Below are 23,957 nucleotides of genomic sequence, written 5' to 3'. Positions count from 1 at the left end.
TCTTTTTCCTGCTTACACTGTCCAAAAGCAGATAAGATCTGTGCCACAAAAAGAACAAAAGAAAAATCTGAATTCTGTCACGTTACACTGCCAGTATAAATGCTGCCTTTTACAAATTTAAAAGGAGCCAAGTATCAGATCCTGTTCTCTTATTTCTTCTTTACAATCCAATCTAAGTGAATGCGTAAGCAGTCTATGAAGTTCATGTGTGCTGAAGGCTATGAAGAGTCTGTTGGACCTGTTTTCTTGTCCTAACTTGCACCCTTTCTCACAAGCCCTCTGGAATCCGATCAGGGCTTGCCAGACTTGCCAAGTGACCCAGGAGTTTTATAAACTGTTGGCAGGTGATACGGTAACAATAGAAAAACAAGGAAGCATTATAGAAAATATGGAAACCTCATACAAAAGGCTCCTGTTCAGCACTGAATGCAGTACTGTACTTATGAGGCAACAGTGGAAACCACTTAACAAATATGCCACTTTTGAGTTCAGTTGCTGTGATAAAAATCATATTTACTCTTTTATGAAATGTGTCTTACTTTCTTGTAATTTTTTGAAGCTTTCTAAAACGTTTTTATTCAAAGTATCTTCTAAATGGGATACCTTCTGCTCTCACAATGAGGTAAAGTTTATGTTCTGTTGCATCTCTTTTTGATATCTCTCAAAGTATGCAAAAAAAAAAAAGATCGGCATATTCATCAGTGGTATGAAGAAATTGTTGGACAACATACAGTATGAGAACAGAATAGAAGAACTTTATTAATCCATGGAGGGAATTGTAACACAGCTCTACACAGAAAAGAACACAGGAGCACAAATTGTCCCCAGGGGTTGAAAAAGTATTTCTGTTTAATGAATTCAATGTTCAATGAACAATGACAAACCTCGAAATACAGGTGAAATCCCCATGTATTTTTTATTTGCCTTTTGTCTTTTTTTGCCATAAGAAAGGGCTTTACATCAGGTTTTGTGAAGGTATACAAACATAGCTGAATAAGTAACGACGATGTGTTAGTGTGTGTGTGTGTGTGCGTTCTTGTATTTCTATCCTTGTTGGGGCCAAATGTCCCCACAAGGATAGCAAAACGTGGAACGACGTGCCTTGTGGGGACCTTTTTCCGGTCCTAAGTAGGAGAAACAGTGTTTTCTTGACCATGTTGTTGTTACTGAAAAAAGTAAAAGTGCAAAAACATTTCTTTAGGGTTAGGCTTTGTTGTGGTGTGGGTTAGGGTTAGGGTAAGGGTCAGGGTTAGGGGCTAGACATGAATGGGAGTCAATGGATGGTCCCCACAAGGATAGAAATACAAGACTGAGCGTGTGTGTGTGTGTGTGTGTGTGTGTGTGTGTGTGTGTGTGTGTGTGTGTGTGTGTGTGAGTGTGCGAGCATGTATGTGCAGGAAAAGAATAGAAAAAGTACCACGTGTTCCAGAGAGCCATTCTGTGCATCACAAAATATTAACGAAATGGCACTGAGACATGGGTGAGTTAGGGACAGGGATGGGCCTTTTTTTTTTTTCTTTTTTTTATAACAACTTCATAGCAACTATCGCCTCCCACTGGCTTCACTTCATCGCTCGTTCATTCCAAACATACTCAGTGGCAGTCTGGTGTGATCGGTGGCTGGTTTCTGTTCTCCCAACACACTGGAAGAGGTGTGTGGAACACAAAAGAGCAAACATGACCTCAGATTTGTCACACAGTGGGAGCTCTTTTAAATGGATCTACTCCTTAATTTGTTTGACAGTAAATGGATTTCTTTGCCTACTGTTCCTGCCGAACCAGTCCAGTGCGGAGCCATTTGTTCCTCAATGGGAAGACAACAGCAAGGAAACTCTTCTTCTGGTATGGGTGCACCCGTTTGGAGCACGTATCAATATACCTGACTGCTGGGAGCGACTTGGGATGCGTGGCTGCAAGGTCACTGATGACAGGAGCAGGTACACTCAGGCTGACGCTGTGCTCATCCATCACCGGGATATCTGCTGTGGCGGCACTCATCTGCCACCAAAACCACGGCCACCTGGACAAAAGTGGATATGGTTTAATTTCGAGTCTCCAACACATGCTCCACAACTGTGGAAATATGAAGGGATTTACAACCTCACCCTGAGTTACCGTGAAGACTCAGATGTTGCCATGCCGTACGGATGTTTGATCCAAAATGCGCTTGTGAACAAAGTTCCCTTTGGCCACTATGCGGTGCCGCTCGGAGGAAGCTCAGCCTCCCCAACTGAACTGCATCGTCCCCACCTCGTGGCCTGGGTGGTGAGTAACTGGTCAGAGTCCCACGCTCGTGTTGCCTTTTACAAACTCCTGAAACAACACATCCAGGTTGACGTCTTTGGCGCAGCGGGCAGACCATTAAGTCATGATGGAACAGTCCTTGTGGACCTGATCAAACAGTACCGGTTCTACTTGGCATTTGAGAACTCGCAGCACACCGACTACATCACAGAGAAGTTGTGGAACGCTGTCCGTGGCGGCGCCATCCCAGTGGTCCTGGGTCCATCCAGGAAAAACTATGAGCGTTTTCTGCCCCCCGAGGCCTTCATCCATGTTGATGACTTCCCCACAGCGCAGGACTTGGCCCAGTACCTGCTGAAGGTGAAGGACAGCCCATCTCTGATCGAGAAGCACCTCAGCTGGAGGAAAAACTACAGCTTATATCGTTCTTCCTGGTGTACTGACCATTACTGCACAGCTTGCATGGCAGCAAAGCGGCGTAAAGGCAAGGTCGATGTGGTCAAAAACCTTAATGAGTGGTTTCTCTCATGAAAACTTGAGTATGCTGGGTGCCATTTATGACAAAGATAGAGAAGAGATTTTTTTTTTCCAATGACACCGGTAAATTACAATGAAAGGGTAGACGGATGGACGGATGCACAGACAGACAGACAGACAGATAGATATTGCATGCTTTTTCCTATTTTCACAATTTGAGTGATTCAGGCAATATTGAGCTACTTTGATGACCGAATTTCCTAATGTGGGATTAATAAAGTCACCACTATCTTAACACCTGTTAACTAACTGATTGCCATCAATTGTCTATTGATCTGCTGTTGACAAACATTCTTTTATAATTACCATAAATACAGAATTCCACCTTAGATGTGTATGGCCTGAGTTAAAGTGTATTATGTGATTTTCTGCTGTGATTTGTGAGAGGTTTCGGGTGATTGGCGCAAATTCAATAAACGTGTTGTCCGTGACACATAGAGGCCTATCCCAGAATGCTGTTGTCATGACTACAGCGCTTACAAGACCGGTCATGCCATGCAATAATCAGTTAAATCTCCACACACACACACACACACACACACACACACACACACACACACACAAACACAGAAAGACCTCAAAGGCCAATCCTGGACATTTTAGTATTGTCACTAATTTTTAGTACACACAACCTCCTCTACGGGCAATAAATGCTTTGAATAAATGTACTCCATGTTTTAGGGGTTTGAGCTGAATGATACAAAGACAATCAGAACACACTACAACACAACAAGGGTAAGGAATATATAGAGAAAAAAATGTATATACAATACAAAAGACAGGGATTTCTGACACATTTATCCATTTGAAAGCATAACGAACACACACGTATGTGCTCTGAGACATGTAATTATACAGAATTTTTTTTTCAAAGGTGCCGTGGACAGTACTTTTTATTATTGTATGCATGGAGCAGACTGACGGAAGCAATACCATCAACACCTCCAACCACCAACCGGCTTTTGAGACCTGACGGGATTGGGCATCAGCAAGGCGGTTTGACCTCTGCACAAAGTGTGCATAACTACATGTATGATAAAGTTTAAATGTGGTGCGTAGTCACAAACAGGTTGGTCTGGCCAAGTAATTGCAATGCTATTGTTTGAAGGTATCTGGGCACGGCATCAACTGCCACAGATATATAATTACACAAACTTGACTCTGATTGGTTCTTCAGTGTGGGTGTTTCCATTGTGAACAAAACTATGCTATGATTTCATAGTTCATCTATTCGTCAGTTCACCTTTTATTCAAACGTAATGCTTCATCCAGGTCAGGGTCACAGGGCTGGAGTCAATCTCAGCTGACTATACATTTCTGTCATTAAAGACCAAGCAGGGGGCAAATTCATCAATATTGTTATTATTCAGTACTTTCCTGTTCTGATAATTTCATCAAACTGAAACTGGCTGCAACAATGCTTCTTCTGCATGCAGTACACAGACGTCTATGAATGAATGAATGAATGAATGAATTAAACTTTATTATCCCACATGTGGAAATTTGTCTTGGGCATAGTAGTGCAAAGCTGCAGGCAAACGTCTAGTGACACAAAACAACAACGCAACATTACAAAAGAGGCACGATATGTACTGTAAAACAATACAATCTGAGATAGATAAAAGGTAAAAAAGTGCAGACTTGTACAAAGTGCAAATGTGTGCGTGTGCAAATAATTATGGACGGGGGAGCTGCGGGAAGAGATGGTCTGCCCCCTTGTGGCTACACACATTAACTATTCTTGATAACACCATAGATAATTTTCACAGTGAATTTGCAGGTGTTTCTTGTTGGAGTCTATGGCTTTTACATTGTAACCACGAAGTAAGAACAAGACCAGTCTCTTCTTTTCATCTGACACTTCCTCATACCTGAATGGCTTACTGTTCTCAAACCACTCCACTAATTATAGCTTGTATTTTATTTTCTGTCTAGCGTTTTCTGAGCTCTTTGCCAGACATGAGTAACTTCCTGCTTGCCCACATTTTTGCCAAATCAAAAAATACTTGAATTGCCCCGATAGTTCCCGAGCTGTCCTTTGTTGAAGTAGAGAGTACAGATAAAGGGGGGGAAAAAAAAACTACCAAACTTAAGTGTTAAGTGAAACCTGTGAGAAAACAACTTATGTTTGTGTTCAAAATGTTCTTTGATTTTAGCAGGAAATGTGAGACTGTGGCCAACAGAAGAGCTTATTGGAAGATGCATCAACCAACCTAATCCTGATCTAGTCCAGATGAAGCTTACAGAGCGCCAAGGTAAATGTGACAGCTTTTGGGCCCAGCAGGGAGCTCGTGGAGCATTTTAAACTTGTAGAAGCTCCTGCTGTGGGATGACCAGGAGCTGAGAACGTTGATCAGAACAGTCCAATAGCAATGACTCACAATGCAGAGAAGGTAAAAGCCAAAGTCTCTGACCACAAAAATGGGTTTGATTACCACCTTTCTCTTGGGCTTGTGAGTCCCCGCTGTGTCACTACAATCTCTGTAGAAGGGACAAAATGTGAATCTATTCATTCCAGATATTTGGCATCACTCTCCATTCATCCCATTTCTAATCTACTTGTGGTTGAAGGGGCTGAGGATCACTGTGTACCCTATCTGGGTTATGTTAAGTCCTCCTGACTTTCCCTGACAGTGTAACTGGAGCAGAGGACTGACTGCTTTAGCACTTATTGTTTCCAAGTGTCACTTTAACAGCAAGACTCCAGGATTGATTGGTACAAATGTCTAGTTGCAGCTCTACCAGCATGGAATAGACAGTGATGAGCCAACATTTTTGAACAGGTCAGACAGCATTGCATTGCATTGCTCCTTCAAAATGTTGCTTGTTTGCATGAAATGATACCAACGCTTTTCCTGTAAAGTTGCATGGAAGAAGTCCCATCAGCATTCCAGCAAAGAACAAAATGTGCATCGTGGAAGATGTCAGGGTAGGGAGTACAAACTTGCAGTCCTCCTTCATTCTTGAACCCCATGAGTCTTCTCCTTTACATGGAGGATTATTCCTTGATTGTGCATAAATGAACATCAACTTTTAGGCCTCAGACAAGGTCCTTGTTGTTCTCAGAAACATGACAGACCACGGGGTCATCTTGCTCCAAAATCTGTCAATAGTGAAGTATCAGCCACTAATGCCATTGAGCTCTATTCAGCCTGAGCCCACAGACTTTGGTTCTACATGTGAGAAGCTTGCATTCAACTTCGATGACTCACCAATGCCTGAAGAGTGGAAATGGCATATTGTAAACAAGCTGAATTCAATCCCTGAGGTCTTCGCTGTTGATGAGTTTTCCTTTGGCCACACAATCACTGTGAAGTGTCATATTCGGTTGCAGGAAAAACACCTTTCAAAGAACACTCAAGGCCAATACACCCCAGTGAAAGGGAGACTGTAAAGAAGCACCTGAAAGAACTCCTGGATGCTGGAATAATAAGTCTGAGAGCTCTTTTGCATCACCAGTGATCACTGGTGATTGCTCTAAGACTGCAGGGGAAGCTCAACTTCCCCTAAACTGTCAAAAAATAAGTGGTCCAATATTTACTGTTGTGTGTAAATATGCACCACAATGCGTTCATCTTTTTGTTTAGAATCAGCTACTTATCACAGGTAACTGACTCTCAGCTTTTTTCTCACTCATCCTTGCAGCGGCACTGCACTTTAAACACTCGGACATCCAGCGTCTACCGACTCAATGGGGAAGCTAGAGTGGGTTGTTCTACTGCAGTGAAACTGGACGGTCATTGGATAAGTGCTGGGATTGTCTCGCCTATCAGTCGCCTGGCGTCAATGGGGGTCCATGCCTCTTGATTAAACCATCTCAGGGATGTGTTGTCTGGTCAAAAGTGAGCGTTGGGGATCTGTCTAACTTTGACGGGGCATACAGAAAGCATGAAAGCTAATAGAATGTATATAAAAATAAACAGACACATATTACAATGTATGCTGAAATTGAGCTTCCCCTCCTTGGAAGACCAGCAGTCGCCACTGCCAGTGATATCAGTGAAGAAGAAAAATGGGAAAATTAGGCTGCGTATAGATTATAGGAAGCTAAATGCCGCAGCTATAAAAGATGCAGATGCTCTCCCCAACATAGAGGAAACATTCTCAACCCTGACCAGAGCAAATTGGTTTTCAGTTATGGACTTCAAATCTGCTTATTACCAGGTAGAGTTGGCAGAAAAAGATAAGCCTACAATTGCATTTACATGTCCATTGGGTTTTTTAAGAGTTTAGCCGGAAGCCACAGGGTGTCAACAATACGCCTAGAACTTTTCCAATGGTCAATGGAAAAAGTATGTTAGATACCTGCACTTAAGCGAAGTTCTTGTGTTTTTGGATGATCTTATTGCCTTCTCTGAGACTCTCAAAGAGCAAGACTCATGAAGGTGTTACATCATCTCAAGGACTATGGTCTGAAATTGTTACATAAGAAGTATCATATATTTTTAGGTCATCTGCAGTGGCGGCGCCAGACTTTTTTTTTTTTTGCAGGTGCTAAGGGGGACTTGAGCTTTCAGTGATGGTGCTGGGGGATTTAAGTATTAAATAAGGTTTATTTTCTCCCATAACATCCACAAAGTGCGCACACCGCACGGCGCACGTAACAGTTGCGCACATTCAATAAAATCTATGTGAATTAAAATGCTGTTATTAGTGCTGTTAATTTTAATCGCGATTAATCCATTGAGGTCTGCCAATTGGGTCAAAGAAAAGAACGAGAGGATAATAGTGTTTTTTCCTGACATTGGGACTGATTTATGAGGATTAGATTCTTCATTGCAATTAATCTCAACTTTAAAAAAGTTAATAGTTGACAGTTCTCCATGAATTAATCACGATTAATTGCGATCAATGCGATTAAATTGCGATCAATGCGATTAAAACTGACAGCACTAGCTGTTATGTGACACAATATGCAGGATATTCAGCCAAAATGATAAAAATAAAAGTTTTACAAGCTGCCACTTAAACACACCATGAATGTAAATTTTAATACAGTCATGCCAGTGATTACCAGTGGTACCTGTTACTGTTGCATGTCAGACTCTGGCACGGCTGCCCTTTGTCACCGGTTTTGTTCATCATTTTTATGGACAGAATTTCTAGGCACAGCCAGGGGCCGGAGGGGGTCAGGTTTGGTAGCCACAGGATGCTTTTGCAGATGATCCTATCCTGTTGGCTTCATCGAACCCAGACCTACAGCATGCACTGGGGCGGTTTGAATCCGAGTGTGAAACAATGGGGACAAGGATCAGCACCTCCAAATCCGAGGCCATGGTCCTCAACGGGAAGTAGGTGGTCTGCCCTCTCCAGGTCGGTGGAGAGACCTTACTCCAAGTGGAGGAGTTCAAGTATCTTGGGGTTTTGTTCACGAGTGGGGAAAGGATGGACCGTGTTGAGGGAGGTCTGGAGATAACTTCAACACTGAAGGACATTTGTTCAAACAAAGTTACTTTTAAACCAAGAAATTCAATTCCATTCTCATTCACGGCCTGCACTTCATTACAGTTAAAGGTTTCCTTAGCATATATCATGACCCCTCCACCTTTGGAGCCCTGCCTATCTTTTCTGAACATTTTATAGCCAGGAATAGATAGCATTGTTGAAGATAAGGATGCAGAGAGCCATGTCTCAGAGAGGCAGAGGAAGTCAATATTGGAGTCAGCGAGTAGGTGGTGTATTTGAGAGAATGCCTTTTGGTTTGCATTTTGAGTTCCAGATTAATAGAGTTATTTACTGTCTGAAGCACTCTAAACTTTCGGTGTTTTATTATGGCAGGAAGGGGCAACTTCCTGTTTCCATTGCTGACGTTATTTGCATACAACTTTACAGTACTAGTTTCTGCACTTGCAAAAGGACAGTCGCCCGATGTACAGCTGTCAGTCTTACAGGAGAGTGAAATTGGGAGTCTTGTTATTACTTGACGCTGTTGATACAGAGTGGTGCTTAAAGGACCTATATCATGCAAAAGCAAAGAAGTAAATCCGAACGGTTATAAAGCATTTTAAAAGACGTGTTTTCTTTTCAATCCGTTAAAATGGTTTGATCCACACAGACCTGCGCATGCGCAGTGCTCCGCGGAAGGATATACCGGAGCACAGCAGTAGAAGCATAGACTCAGCCGCTGTGCGCCGGTATATCCTTCCGCAGTGCATTATGCTTGTACAGATCTGTGTGTATCAAAACGCTATTTTAAGGGTTTGAAAAGAAAATACGTCTTTCAAAATGTTTTATAACCATTCGGATTTACTTCGCGTGCTCATACGCCATCCCCTGGACCACTGGAAGGAGTATTTTGTCCACTTTCTCAGTCTGGCTCTGTCTCTTCTTCACATGCCGTAGTTGAGCTAAGCTAACTACGATGCTAACAGCTGTTAGCCAGGCACTGGACGAACGGACACAAAAAAGGTATTTATGAGCTTATCTTACTTTGTAAATGATAGGGATAGGGCATGGGTCCAAAATCTTCGGAGTATTCTTTGAAGTTTCCAGTGGTGCTCATGTTGGGGAGTGACGTCACTCCCCAACTTGATGAACACGTGATGACAGGGGGCCCCTCTGGAGATGTTCTGATCGGTCCGGGACATTGGTGGATGTCCCCAGACAGAAGTCCCATTGTGATTATAAGCACAAGGTTCTGGTGTGGTTTTAGAACAGACTTGGCGCATTTCCTTTCGTTGCCAAACAGATGAGAATGAATGAAAGACGCAGCCAAGACATACTTTCCGAGTCCAGGATGCTTAGTAGCTTTGATTGCCACTAAATCCAAGGATACCAATTTATAGAAGCGGTTGGCACAATAGCAGTCATTAAGTATTTGATTGGTATCGGAGTAAAAGAGTATATTTGACAGCAGTGTGTAGGTGAGGAGAGCTGCAGCTACCCCTGCCACACCCGGCGTCGCCATCTTGCCTTCGTCTCCCACACCTGATTGAAATATGTTTCTCTTTGAAATTTTGGGCTTTATATTTTTATAAAATGTTATGGGACATACTTCTGTCAAAGGAAATAAGGGTTTGAACTGGGTTCAGGATTTTCTTCTATTTCAGGAAGCAAAGCTGCATGTGACAAAGTGACAGTAAAAGGCAGGATTGAAACCTTTTGACATCACAATGCAGAAATAATTTGGTAAACAAAACTAAGTGGGTTACACATATTTTATCAAGTGACTCTGATTTTTGCATGCCTGCAACATCAAAAACATTGTATGTGCATGATATTTATAGCATTTACAAACTTCAGGCTACTTCTGAAATAAGTAACTGTAAATGGATGATTGCATGTGCTTGCTCCTAATGTTGCAGTGTGTGGGAAGTTTGCCAAACATGGAGGAAAAGGGTCATAATTCCACCTTTTGCATATGCTCCAACTATTTCCTCCTCTCCCCAAAAGTTGAGAAGGAATGCAACCACAACAGCTGTCCACTGTGCTGGATTTCCCTCCTGTCGGACAGCCTCCATGCTTCTCATTCATCTACCACATATTCTCTACTTGTGAAATGCAACAAAATAAACAACATTACAACTAGATTTGATGATGTTAGCGATAGAAAATCCTATCAGCCCGGTTACACGGTGGTCACATTGGTACATATCCTACACAAATGTGTTTTATTTCCACGCATCAATGAGGTCTATATTTGATCTAAAAAATATCTGACTTTTTCCTGCTTATACTGTCCAAAAAAAAAAAAAAAGATCTGATCTGTGCCACACAAGAGCAAGCAACTCTGAATTCTGTGACATCACAGTGGCAGTACAAACTCTGCCTTTTACAAACTTAAAAGACGTCACACTGTCAGTGTAAATGTTGCCTTTACAAACTTAAAAGAGCCAGGTATCAATTATTATTCTCTTATTTCTTCTTTACTTCAAGTTCATGTGTACTGAAGATCATGAAGAGTCTGTTGGACCTGTTTTCTTGTCCTAACTTGCACCTGTTCTACAAGCCTACTGGAATCCGACCAGGGCTTCCCAGACTTGCCCCATGACCCAAAGGTTGTATAAACTGTGGGCAGGAAATACAGCAACCATAGAAAAACAGTGAAGCATGATATACTATATAGAAACCTCATACAAAAGACTCCTGCTCAGGACTGAATCAAGTATTCTTTTTCTGAGAAAACACTGGAAACAAATATGCTCCCATTGAGTTCAGTTGCTGTGATGAAAATAATTTTGACTTGTTTTTGAAATGTATTTTATTTTTTGTTATTTTCAAGCTTCACAAAATGTTTTTATTCAAAGTATCTTCCAAATGGGATACCTTCTGCTCTCACAATGAGTTACAATTTATTTTTTTGGGAAGAACTGATTCCACATACCTTCCTGTTTTCAAGATTTTTCAAACAATGTAGCTACTACTAGAACACTGTCGTGATAAAAGGTTTGACAGGAAAACCATCAAAATGTGCTTGGGAAATAAATAAATGCTTACAACATATTATAGATGAGAATAGAAGTACTTTATTAATGCCTGGAGGGAATCGTAAAGCAGCTCAACACAGAAAAGAACACAGGAGCCATATTACACAAAATTTCCCTCAGGGGTTGATAAAGTATGTGTATTCTTTAACAATGACAAACCTCTGTTTACAGCTGAAATCAGCTTGCATTGTTTCATTGTGTTTTGTTTTGTTTGTACAATGTATCATGAGGGCCTGAGAGTCATTCTGAGCACCACAAAATGTTAACAAATAGCACTGAAACGTAGGATGAGTTAGGGACAGGGATAGGCCTTTATCCTTCATAACACCATGCCAACTGTCACCTCCCACTGGCTTCACCTCAAAAGGCATTGCTCATTCGTACCGAGCATACTCAGTGGCAGTCTGGTGTGATCGGTGGCTGATTTCTGTTCTCCTAACACACTGGAAGAGGTGTGTGGAACAAAAGGAGCAAACATGACCTCAGATTTGTCACACAGTGGGAGCTCTTTTAAATGGATCTACTCCTTAATTTGTTTGGCAGTAAATGGATTTCTTTGCCTGCTGTTCCTGCCAAACCAGTCCAGTGCGGAGCCATTTGTTCCTCAATGGGAAGACAACAGCAAGGAAACTCTTCTTCTGGTATGGGTGCACCCGTTTGGAGCACGTATCAATATACCTGACTGCTGGGAGCGACTTGGGATGCGTGGATGCAAGGTCACTGATGACAGGAGCAGGTACACTCAGGCTGACGCTGTGCTCATCCATCACCGGGATATCTGCTGTGGCGGCACTCATCTGCCACCAAAACCACGACCACCTGGACAAAAGTGGATATGGTTCAATTTCGAGTCTCCAACACATGCTCCACAACTGTGGAAATATGAAGGGATTTACAACCTCACCCTGAGTTACCGTGAAGACTCAGATGTTGCCCTGCCGTACGGATGTTTGATCCAAAATGCGCTTGTGGACAAAGTTCCCTTTGGCCGCTATGCGGTGCCGCTCGGAGGAAGCTCAGCCTCCCGATCTGATCTGCATCGTCCCCACCTCGTGGCCTGGGTGGTGAGTAACTGGTCAGAGTCCCACGCTCGTGTTGCCTTCTACAAACTCCTGAAACAATTCTACTTCGTAAGTGCTTAGCCCGCCTACGGGCTTCGCTAGTGGCACACCTCCAATCTCTGTCCAATCCACTGAGACTATACAAAGCTTGACGCACCAATCCCCCGCACGCGATGGCGCAGCGCCACGCCCCACACCGAGGGTACATAACCTCGGATGGCGCTAAGCAAACCCTTCTTCTTTCTCAGCATCTCCATGAGACTTAGAAGCCTCTTCTACGGATCAAGATTCGACTTGAATGGATTCGCCGGCCCGGGACCAGTCGCCATCGAGCGTCGGGCCGTTCTTCTGCCGCTCTTGCGGCATTCCGCTCATCGTGCAGGACTGTCACGAGCTCTGCTTCCTCTGCCTTGGCTGGCAGCATCACCGCCAGCGGACCTCCTGCCCGGCCTGCCTCGCGCTGCCGCTCAAAGAGAGCCAGCGGCGAGCAGCCTTTATGGGCGCAACCTCCCCTGCTCCTGCCGGTGAGGACGACGCCGAGGAGACCGCCGCCGCCGCCTGCGACTGGGCCGAGATCCGCGGCAGCGTCAGCAGCAGCAGCAGCAGCAGCAGCAGCATGTCTGTGTCACGGAGTTCGACTCGGTTCGACTCCGCCTCCACCGCATCCCGTCTCCCCCATGAGCCTGTGGAGCACCTCGCGGGGCTCTTCACTTCAGCCGCCGAGCGCACCGGCCTCGCGCTGCCGCCGCAGCCTCCGGAGCCGGTGCAGCGTGATTTTGCACTCGGGCTGGCAACCCGGTCACGGGCTCGGTCCCGGACTGCGGTCCTATGTCCCGCCGTGCCGTCGTTTCAAGCTCACGTACAGCGGGACTGGGGTACGCCACTTGCCGCCAAGGGTACGGTGAAGGGCTACCGAGAGTATTCTTGTGTGGAGGGCTGGCCGCCGGTCTCCGGAGTGCCTGCCATTGAGGACTCCGTTCGGCTGTGCCTCCGCCCCCGATCCTCCGCCTGGCCCGGCGGAAAGCCCGTGCTGCCGTCGGAAAGGGACAGGCGCATGGCGAGCTTCCTGGATCGTGGCTACGCTAGCGGCAACCTGACGTTCGCCCTAGCCAATAACATGACCTTCCTCCTGGGCTCTGTGGACAAGATCTGCCACGAGAAGTCCCAGCTTTCCCCCGAAGACATCGTGGAAGTCCAAAATACGGCCGAAGTCCTGATGCGCATGTGCAGAGCCATCGCCATCAGTGGAGGCCGCGTCATGGCCAACGCACAGCTCGCCATGAGGCACCTGTGGCTTGGTCTGTCTTCTTTATCTGAGCGGGACCAGCGGGGCGTCCTGGGACTCCCCCTGTCCACCTCTTCTCTTTTTGGGCCCGATATACAGGTGATCATCGAGCGCCTGGAGGCAGCAGCGCGAGGCTCGCAGCAGCTCGCCCCGCACCTCCAGCCCCGCCGTGAGCCGCCGCCGCAGCGCCGCCGCTCCGCGGACCAGCGGCGTCCCGCTCCTTGGAGCACCTCGGCACCTGGACAGACCGGACCGTCTTTCCGCCGATCCTCCCGGGGCGCCGATCAGCCCAGACGGTCCCGCGCTCCCGAGACACGGAGCGCCCCGTCCGCTCGACCCGCACCTGCCAGCAAACATGCAAATAAAGGCCCTCAGGCCCGTTACATCTTCCAAAGAGCAGCAGTCCCTCATCTCCCCCGTGTTAGCATGATCGAAAAGTGCAAAACCCGGCTGGGCCCTTCTCCCTCCCTCCTCCCGCTCCGCGATAAGGCGGCTGAGGATGGTGAGCGGAATGCGCACGGAACCGCCTCTTCACCGGCGCTTTCTTCGCGCTCTGGCCGCAATGCGGCTGCGGACGCGGGGCATAGCAGCGCGCTGGAGCCGCTAGCTTTCCCGCTGTGTGCGTCACGCAAGCGGTGCGCTGCTGATGTCTTTTCAGCGCCCCGCAAACGCTCCAGGCTGCACTCTCCACCGGCTTCGGCTCGAGTGAGCATTTCGAAGCGTCAGAGCGACGGCTCCGGCCCGGCCCGGATCCCCGCCGTGGGGTGTCCCGGCCCCGGCCGCACCCATAGCGCTCTCAGCAGCGTATGTCCGCGGACCTCCGCTCGTGTTAGCATGACGAGGCGTCAGAGCGGCGGTGCCGTGACGCCCCGGGCTGCCGACGTGCAGCGCCCCAGCCCCGGCGCCACTCATGCCGCTCCCAGCGGAGTTTCTCCGCCGAGCGGCGGACTCACGCCGGCCCGGGTGTCCGCCGTAAAGCGCCCCGATCCCGGCCTTATTGGTGTTGCTCCCGGCAGCGCTCCCTCGGCTTCCCCGTGTGTTGTCACAGCGGAGCCTCGGAGCAGCGGAGCTCTGCCGTCCCGGGCTCCCGCTATTGAGCGTCCCGGCTCCGGCTTCAGCATCACGGCCAGCGATCCGGAAGGCTCCGACATCAGCACCGAGGACAGCGACCCGGAAAACTCCGGGATCGCGCTGCCTCTGCTCGGGTTGTCCCCAACAAAGCGCCGGTCCGCGGCCGCCTGGAGGCCGCCCGCTCTCATTCAGGGGACGCCTGCTCCACAGCCCTTTCGCCGGGGGCCCCCGTCTCCCGAGGCCGGGAGGACGGGTGGGCCGTCCCCGCTGGCCGTGGTACAGCCACTCACGCTCCGGTTTCACACGTGGCGCGTTATGTTGGCACCGCTTTCTCCCTGGCTGTCCAGGACACTGAGAAACGGTTATGCCCTGCAGTTCGCCTGTCGTCCGCCTCTCTTCAACGGCATCCTTCGTACGCGGCTCGCATGCCCTGCGGGGACGGCCGCTCTCGAAGCAGAAGTAGCCTCACTCCTCCGCCGGGGTGCGGTCACGGAGCTGAGCGCGACAGAGGCGCACTCGGGTTTTTATTCCCCCTACTTCTTGGTCCCCAAGAAAAGCGGGGGTGTAAGACCCATTCTGGACCTGAGGGTCCTCAACACTCACATAGCCACCAGGAGGTTCCGCATGCTGACGGTCAAACACCTCCTGGAGAGCATTCGACCTGGGGACTGGATGACTTCGATCGACCTGACGGACGCCTACTTCCACATCCCCATTCTCAGAAGGCACAGAGCCTTCCTCCGCTTTGCCGTGGGGACCAGGTATTTTCAATACAACCGGCTCCCCTTCGGCTACTCTCTCGCCCCTCGCACCTTTACCAAGTGTGTCGAGGCAGCGTTGGAGCCCCTCCGTCGTCGTGGTCTGAGGATCCTCACTTACATCGACGACTGGCTCATACTGGCGTCCTCTCATCAGGAGGCTGTGCTGCACACGACCCAGGTCCTGCACCACATCGAGCTCCTGGGGTTCATGGTGAACCGACACAAGAGCGCGCTCACCCCAGCTCAGAGCATGGCTTATCTGGGGTTGGAGCTGGACTCGCTCTCTATGACTGCCCGCCTCTCCGAGGAGAGACGGACCTCCCTTCTCTCGACCCTGAGGTCTGCAGTGACCACACCCTGGTCGGGGTTCGTCTGATCAGGACCGTCCTGGGTTTAATGGCCGCGGCCCACCCAGTGGTCCGGCTGGGCCTTCTACACATGCGCAGGCTGCAACGGTGGTTTGCACGCCTCCGCTGCGTGGGGAAGTGGGACGGATGCAAACGGTTCCCGATCCCGCCCCAAGCACGCCAGGATCTCCTTTATTGGATGGATCCTGCTCTCCTAATGCAAGGAGTTCCCCTGGGCTGCGTGTCGCATCACGTCGAAGTGTTCACCGATGCGTCTCTCGCGGGATGGGGAGGCACCCTAGACCACCACGCGGTGGGCGGTGCTTGGGATTTGACTCCCACTCACATCAATGTGCTGGAAATGACGGCGGTGCAGAGGGTCCTGCTCCATTTCCAAGCCAGGCTGAAGGACAGCCATGTGCTCATCAGGACGGACAACACTACGGTGGTCGCGTACCTGAACAGGCAGGGGGGGACCCGGTCTCCCCCTCTTCATCGCATAGCGGCGGAGATCCTCCGGTGGGCGGACCGGCACCTCGCGTCTCTCAGAGCGCGTCACGTGCCCGGAGTCCTCAACGTCGGTGCAGACAGAATGTCACGGGGAGGCCCACTCCACGACGAGTGGGGCCTGTCCCCGTGGGTCGCAGCCCGACTCTGGCGCAGGTTCGGATGCCCAGTGGCAGACCTTTTCACCAGTGCAGAGAACGCACAGTGCCCACTCTGGTTCTCGCTCAGGTCGTCAGACGTCCCCCCTCTAGGGGTAGACGCCTTCGCACACAGGAGCTGGCCGTCGGGCATCCTGTACGCGTTCCCTCCAGTCCACCTCTTGACCCCGCTGCTGCGCAGGGTGAGGTTGCACAATCTTCACGTGATCGTGGTGGCTCCGGACACCCCGAGTGCGCGGTGGTTCCCGGACCTGGTTCAGTTGGCAGTCGGGGACCCGTGGCCGATTCCCGACGGGCCCGACGCACTGCAGCAGGCAGGAGGCGCCCTTCGGTCCCGCCCCTTCCTGGGCGGGAGGCTCCTGGCTTGGAGGCTGAGCGGGTGAGGCTGGTGGAACTAGACCTCCCCCCAGCTGTGGTGTCCACCATCCAGAGTGCCAGGGCCCCCTCTACTGTCAAGGCCTACAGGTCTCGGTGGAAGCTCTTCACGTCGTGGTGCTCGGAGAGGGGCTTGGACCCGGTCTCCTGCACCATTGGTGGAGTTTTGGAGTTCCTCCAGGCCCTACTGGACAGCGGTCGCGCTGCATCCACCCTGGCGGTGTTTGCATCGGCCATCACAGCGGGCCACGGCGGTTTCGGCCGCTTTTCTGCACGCAGCCACCCGCTTGTGAAGCGGTTTCTGCACGGGGCGTGTCGGTTGCGACCGCCCCCCAGGCATGTGGTCTCTCCATGGGACCTCCATGTGGTGTTGGAGGGCCTTAAGGGACCTCCTTTCGAGCCTTTGGAGCAGGCGGAGGACCGCTTTCTCTCCTTTAAGGCCGCCATCTTGTTGGCGCTAGCATCCCCCAAGAGAGTTGGGGATCTCTGCGCATTGTCAGTTCACCCATCCTGCATGGTGTTCAGCCAGGATGGGGGACTCGTGCACCTCTGGCCTAACCCGGCCTTTCATCCCAAGGTGATCACTTCGGACTTCCGGTCGCGAGTGATCCGGATCAGGACGCTTGACTCCATGCCTGGTTCGTCTGGGGACGACCCACGCCTGCGGTCACTGTGCCCGGTCAGGGCTCTGCGTCTTTATGTCCAGTGCACAGCTGGCTTTCGCACCACGGACCAGCTGTTTGTGAGGTTTGGAGTCCGGGGGCGTGGTTCCCCGCTGACCTCTCAGCGTCTCGCCCACTGGGTGGGGGGCGCTATTGCAGCTGCCTACGAGGCACAGAATCTCTCGCCACCAGCAGTGATTCATGCTCATTCCACACGACGTGTGGCTGCCTCTGCGGCCCTGTGCAGAAGGGTCACGGTGAGTGACATCTGCCAGGCTGCCTCCTGGGCCTCTGCGTCCACCTTCGTGCGTTCGTATCTGTTGGATATGTGCACTGACTCTGTGGCCATGTCGGTTTTCGGCGAGAACAGGAGTTCGGTCGTCTAACCGTTTCGGTCCTTCTGGCCTGGCTGCCGCGTCCCGGGTGGGCTCGCGGACCAGGGGTTCCCCGCCTGCCGCTCGGCTCTGCCGCGGTCTGCGGATGTTGTTTACGGTGTTGCAGGGGCAGGAGTTCTGCTGCTTGCCGTTTTTCGGTTCACTGCCGCTCCCCGTGCGTGGAACGCGGGCCAGGGGTCCCCCCCTTCACCGCCTGCCGCTGTGGTGTCCCGGCCGGCGTGTGAGTGTGTCGCTGTGGCGATGCTTTGTACGTCGTGGGCCGCACTACGTCGCTAGGTGCCCGCCTCGTCCTTCGGGAGTTCTACGGCCGTTCTGGACGTACGGTTTGTTTACTTCCGTCTTATGCACCAATCCCGTCAGCAGGCCAGCTGGGAGTACATTCATCGACCTACGGCCTTCGCCTTGGTGAGTACCACTAGCGAAGCCCGTAGGCGGGCTAAGCACTTACGAAGTAGAATTAGTAGTTACTGGATGTAACTCCAGCTCTACGAGTAAGTGCGTGCCCGCCTACCTGCTGGCCCAGCTGTCTGCTTCCCTTGTTTTTGCTACGTCAGAAGAAGGGTTTGCTTAGCGCCATCCGAGGTTATGTACCATCGGTGTGGGGCGTGGCGCTGCGCCATCGCGTGCGGGGGATTGGTGCGTCAAGCTTTGTATAGTCTCAGTGGATTGGACAGAGATTGGAGGTGTGCCACTAGCGAAGCCCGTAGGCGGGCACGCACTTACTCGTAGAACTGGAGTTACATCCAGTAACTACTAATACATCCAGGTTGACGTCTTTGGTGCAGCGGGCAGACCATTAAGTCGTGATGGAACAGTCATTGTGGACCTGATCAAACAGTACCGGTTCTACTTGGCATTTGAGAACTCGCAGCACACCGACTACATCACAGAGAAGTTGTGGAACGCTGTGCGTGGCGGCGCCGTCCCGGTGGTCCTGGGTCCATCCAGGAAAAACTATGAGCGTTTTCTGCCCCCCGAGGCCTTCATCCATGTTGATGACTTCCCCACAGCGCAGGACTTGGCCCAGTACCTGCTGAAGGTGAAGGACAGCCCATCTCTGATCGAGAAGCACCTCAGCTGGAGGAAAAACTACAGCTTATATATTTCTTCATGGTGTACTGACCATTACTGCACAGCTTGCATGGCAGCAAAGCATCGTAAAGGCAAGGTCGATGTGGTCAGAAATCTTAATGAGTGGTTTCTCTCATGAAAACCTGAGTATGCTGGGTGTGATTTATGATAAAAGTAGGGAAGACTTTTATTTTCCAATGACACTGGGAAATGACGATGAAATGGTCGATTGACAGATGGATGCATGGACAGACAGATATTGCATGTCAATATCTTATTTTCACTGTTTAAGCAATATGGAGCCACTCTGATGAACAAATTTCCCCATGCGGGATGAATAAAGTCACCTCTTTTCTTAACACCTGTCACTAATTGATTGTCTGTGGCTCTGCTGTTGACAAACCTTCTTTAGTGATTGCAATCAATCCAGAATTGCACCTAAGATTTGTGTGGCCTGAGTTAAAGTGTATTATGTGATTTTCAATTCTGATTTATGAGCGGTGTTTGGATATTTCAGCAAATTCAATAAACGTTTTGTCCCTGACACTTAAAGGCCTATCCACACAAGAATGCTATTGTTATTCTTGCAGGGTTTACATGACTAGACACACAATAATTGGACAAGCCCTTCATCAGTAAGAAAGTAAGTAAAGTTTATTTCTAAAATACTTTTCACAGATAACATCAAAAGGTTCTGTTCAAGGTAAAAAGACAAACATTTTACATATAGATTTCACTGGTGAAATATTCAGCTAAAAGCTTCTCTGAATTGTAACCCTCTCACCTAGTAATAAGTAACACTTTATAATGGAATCGATAAAGTGACATCTCCTTTAAGTTAACAAAATAAATGGTGAGAGAGACAATTCAATGTAAAATAACAGTTAAGTATAATTCTGATTTGAGGCAAACAGGCTATATGTTAGAAGAATATCCAACAAAATATACTACTCGACGAAGTCTGAAAATAGGGCAGTAATCAAATAATACCAACGAAAGTGTTGAAATTTGAACTCTATATTAAACACAAGAATTGATAAAACAGTACAACCAAAAAAAATAGAGACCCAGGTTTTATGGAAAAAGTAGTCTGTCAACCTGAGCGCACTCTTACACCCCTTTCCCACAGGCCAAAACCATTTAAACCCGCGAATAATTGGCTCCTTATGGCAGTGAGAAAGGGGGGCATTTTGATACGGGTCGATCGACCTTGCAAGCAACATGGGTTTTAATTAGCTCACCTCCGATCGGCTTTAGTGTAAAAGGCACAGTCGGGTCAAAGCGGTAATTTACGTGATAACGTCGACACACCGTGCCTGTTAGCGGGCTTTTTGTTTTTGGACACAGCAGGAGATATACTTCGTCAAGCCAGCATTGGCAAGATAGCGAGATCAGAGAGCTTCTCTTGATCTGCGGGGAAAAGGAGATTCGTCAACAGGTAACAAGGACTGTGCGCCTCTGCATCGGGCAGTGAAAAAAGGAGTCATTGCCGATTATTAGAGATGTTCCGATTAAATAGTTCAACAGCAACTTAAAAGATTACTTTCCAAAATGTTATAGTCCAAAACCAACCTATGAAGTGACATTCAAAAGATAAAAATCCAAAGAGCAGAAGCTGCACTCTAAACAAAAAAATAGGCTTCCTTAACGGGCGCTGTCCATCAGTCACGTGATCCATTTGTCCTCTTGTCAAGAACAGCAGCCGCAGCAGCGGCACGGCAAAGAACTGTGTCAGAACTAACGACCAGCAGATGGCGGTAGTGCAACCAACGGGATGCAAACTGCCAAAGCATTACAGAAGAAGAAGTGTCAGTGCTAACGGAGCTAAAGGAGCTAACGGAGCAGACGGAGCTGACCAGTAAATAGACTACTAATTTAATTAATGACGTGGTATCGGATCAGTGCCTGGACTCCAGGACTCGCCGATACCGATGCCAGCATTTTCGGCAGTATCGGCACAATTTCCGATACTGGTATCGGAATCGGAACAACTCTATCGATTATTTGAGGGTCGGCAGCCCGTGTTTAAAAAAACAATGGTCTAAACCCAGCTCACGTTCCCTATTGGTGGGTGAACAATCCAACGCTTGGTGAATTCTGCTCCACAATGATAGGAAGAGTCGACGTCAAAGGATCAAAAAGCGACGTCGCTATGAATGCTTGGTCGCCACAAACCAGTTATCCCTGTGGTAACTTTTCTGACACCTCTTGTGGCACCCAAAAAGTCAGAAAGGTCATGAGGCTCCACTTTCACACACACACACACACACGCTCAGTCTTGTATTTCTATCCTTGTGGGGACCGTCCATTGACTCCCATTCATGTCTAGCCCCTAACCCTGACCCTTACCCTAACCCTAACCCACACCACAACAAAGCCTAACCCTAAAGAAATGTTTTTGCACTTTTACTTTTTTCAGTAACAACAACATGGTCAAGAAAACACTGTTTCTCCTACTTAGGACCGGAAAAAGGTCCCCACAAGGCACGTCGTTCCACGTTTTGCTATCCTTGTGGGGACATTTGGCCCCGACAAGGATAGAAATACAAGAACACACACACACACACACACACACACACACACACACACACGCCCGGTAATTACCAGCCACACTGCCTCTAGTGGAAGGGAGTGCAACTCCCCACCATGCCACACAAGGCACAACACGTAAACCTGTTATCATGTCAGCATGCTCAGTCTGAAGAAGTTCAGAAACTGAACTGCGAACCAAGCAAGCAATGAGCAACAAGATCATATTTGTCATTTATTGCAGCAGATTTACAGCCTTCATCCTCCTCGGCACTGAAGGCTGACACAAAGCTCAGTCAATAGGAAGGTGAAGTCATCAAAACATTTTAGAATGACAGACACATTATAGAGATGTCGCTTCACAGAGAAGCCTCTAGTGGAAGGGAGTGCAACTCCCCACCATGCCACACAAGGCACAACACGTAAACCTGTTATCATGTCAGCATGCTCAGTCTGAAGAAGTTCAGAAACTGAACTGAGAACCAAGCAAGCAATGAGCAACAAGATCATATTTGTCATTTATTGCAGCAGATTTACAGCCTTCATCCTCCTCGGCACTGAAGGCTGACACAAAGCTCAGTCAATAGGAAGGTGAAGTCATCAAAACATTTTAGAATGACAGACACATTATAGAGATGTCACATCCTGATGGTGCTCAGCAACCAATGGGGCTGTTTGCAGAATTTGTACATTGCATTAAAGGGGCTGTATCATGCTTTTTTAGCTAGTCCAAACCCTATTATAGGCATTAACATGGTAATAGTTTATTTTTGACGCTCAGGAAAAGTAATTTTGTGTGAAATGAAAGATTTTCTGGGGCTAATTCTGAAACCCGGAAGAGAAAACACTCTGTTTCACTGAAAATCCCGCCTCTCCCCCTTTGGACTTTGACTGACAGCGTACTTCAGCCAATCAGTGCTTTAAAACAAATACGCTGGCTAGCTTTAGCTCTTTAGCTCTAGCTTCTCTACACGCAAAGACACGCGAAAACGTCTTTTCCTGTTAGAAACTCACCAAGCCCAGCTCTTGCTTGATTGTTGCTTTCAGGCGATTGTTGAAGGTTATCCTCGTAATCGGAGATACAAAAAGTGGCAACGCTGATTGCCGGAGGTGGGGGGTGGGGCGGGGTGGGGGGGTGGGGGGTCCCTCAGGGGAGCCATCTTCTCCTTGTGACATCAATATAGGAAACACACCGTTTTCACGGGTACGGGAGGGGCTGCCTCTCTGAGCAGCAGAAAAACGAGGAAAGCTCAAACACACAGGCACAAAGGAAAAAAAAAACACTTTGGGGGTGTTTTTGATGGGTATATAACTATATAACAAGGTTAAAACATACAAAAAGTGAATTTTGCATGATACAGCCCCTTTAAAGGGATACTTCAACATTTTGGCAAATTGACCCATTTAGCGCAATTCCTTAGTCATTTCGAACAGCATACTTACTTTTTTTGTGAGGGCGAGTTGTTGTTTATTCAGAGGTGAGTTGGGGAAGGTTTTCGGGACGGACACAATGGAAGTGGATGGTATTTTTGGTTTCCCTCGTCAAACTCATCAAATACAAAATCCAACAACGCCAAAACACTTTGGTGGACACATTATAATCCGCACATTGCATGCAACAGGAGGTATACACAATGTACACAAGGCATTTCATAATCCAATGCTTCTGGACATCATGTCAGAACAGCTTTTCAAATAATCAGCTAAGAATCTTTGATGTGTCTGGTCAAGCTCCTTTTAACCCTGAGTTGGTTCTTCCCAAAGTCAGTGAATAATCCGTTTATGCCTGTGCAGCTTATATTTGGTTGCTATTTAGCAAATGCTGTTTAAAATGAAGTGGTCATCAGTGAAGGATATGGCCAAAGGACATCCACCTCTAATGTCTTCCTGTGACTTTTCCAGTCTCTGTATATGTATGTTCAACCTGCTGATGACAGTGACACAGAAGCTCAGTGGCCACAAATCAGTAGTGTGGTGTGGTCTTGGTTTCATGGTCCCCAAATGTGAACAGCATGATGAGGTGCACTGTTCAGATCATAATACTAATTGAAGCATGCATTGGTTATTTCACAGATCAAACAGCTGTTGTGAATGTTGTCGTTAGGCTCTTTGACAAAGAAAAGCAAGTCATGCAAAAATATTGAAACATTTATAAAGTGTTTCTTGGGAGTTTCAAAATGGCACAGGCTATCGAAAATCACACAGAATCGCCTAATTGTGTTTGTATGTACACACACACACACGCACACAAACTCCAAAAAAACACATGATTCAAAGAAACATTTGAATTTCTATGGATCTTGGGGCAAGGTCTTGGTGGGGGACGGATGGAGTGTGAGATTGACAAGTGGATTGGTGCAGCAGCTGCAATCATTGTATTGGTCCGTTGTGGTGAACAAGGAGCTGAGCCTAAAAGCAAATCTCTGGATTTACTGGTCAATCCCCACCCTCACCTATGGTCATAAGCTTTGGGTCATGACCGAACGGACAACATCCCGGATACAAGCGGCTGAAATGAGCTTCCTCCG

General features: G+C 48.2%; 2 protein-coding genes across 2 annotated transcripts; both read left to right on the top strand.

Annotated features, from left to right (window-relative positions):
- Window positions 1-1,571: 1,571 nt before the first annotated feature.
- On the top strand, window positions 1,572-3,226 carry LOC115400258 (alpha-(1,3)-fucosyltransferase 9-like). Its single transcript, XM_030108013.1, has one exon. It carries the CDS (start codon window positions 1,678-1,680, stop codon window positions 2,773-2,775), a length of 1,098 nt encoding a protein of 365 aa, XP_029963873.1. The 5' UTR covers window positions 1,572-1,677; the 3' UTR covers window positions 2,776-3,226.
- Window positions 3,227-11,156: 7,930 nt separating this feature from the next.
- Window positions 11,157-19,202, top strand: LOC115400261 (alpha-(1,3)-fucosyltransferase 9-like). Its single transcript, XM_030108015.1, has 2 exons — window positions 11,157-12,337; window positions 18,596-19,202. Exons 1-2 carry the CDS (start codon window positions 11,684-11,686, stop codon window positions 19,037-19,039), a joined length of 1,098 nt encoding a protein of 365 aa, XP_029963875.1. The 5' UTR covers window positions 11,157-11,683; the 3' UTR covers window positions 19,040-19,202.
- Window positions 19,203-23,957: the final 4,755 nt, after the last annotated feature.

This window comes from Salarias fasciatus, chromosome 14 (genome assembly GCF_902148845.1).
Source record: "Salarias fasciatus chromosome 14, fSalaFa1.1, whole genome shotgun sequence".
Taxonomy (NCBI): Eukaryota; Metazoa; Chordata; class Actinopteri; order Blenniiformes; family Blenniidae; genus Salarias; species Salarias fasciatus.
The sequence above is the reverse complement of the archived record's forward strand: the minus strand, read 5'-3'. Positions and strand labels throughout refer to the sequence as shown.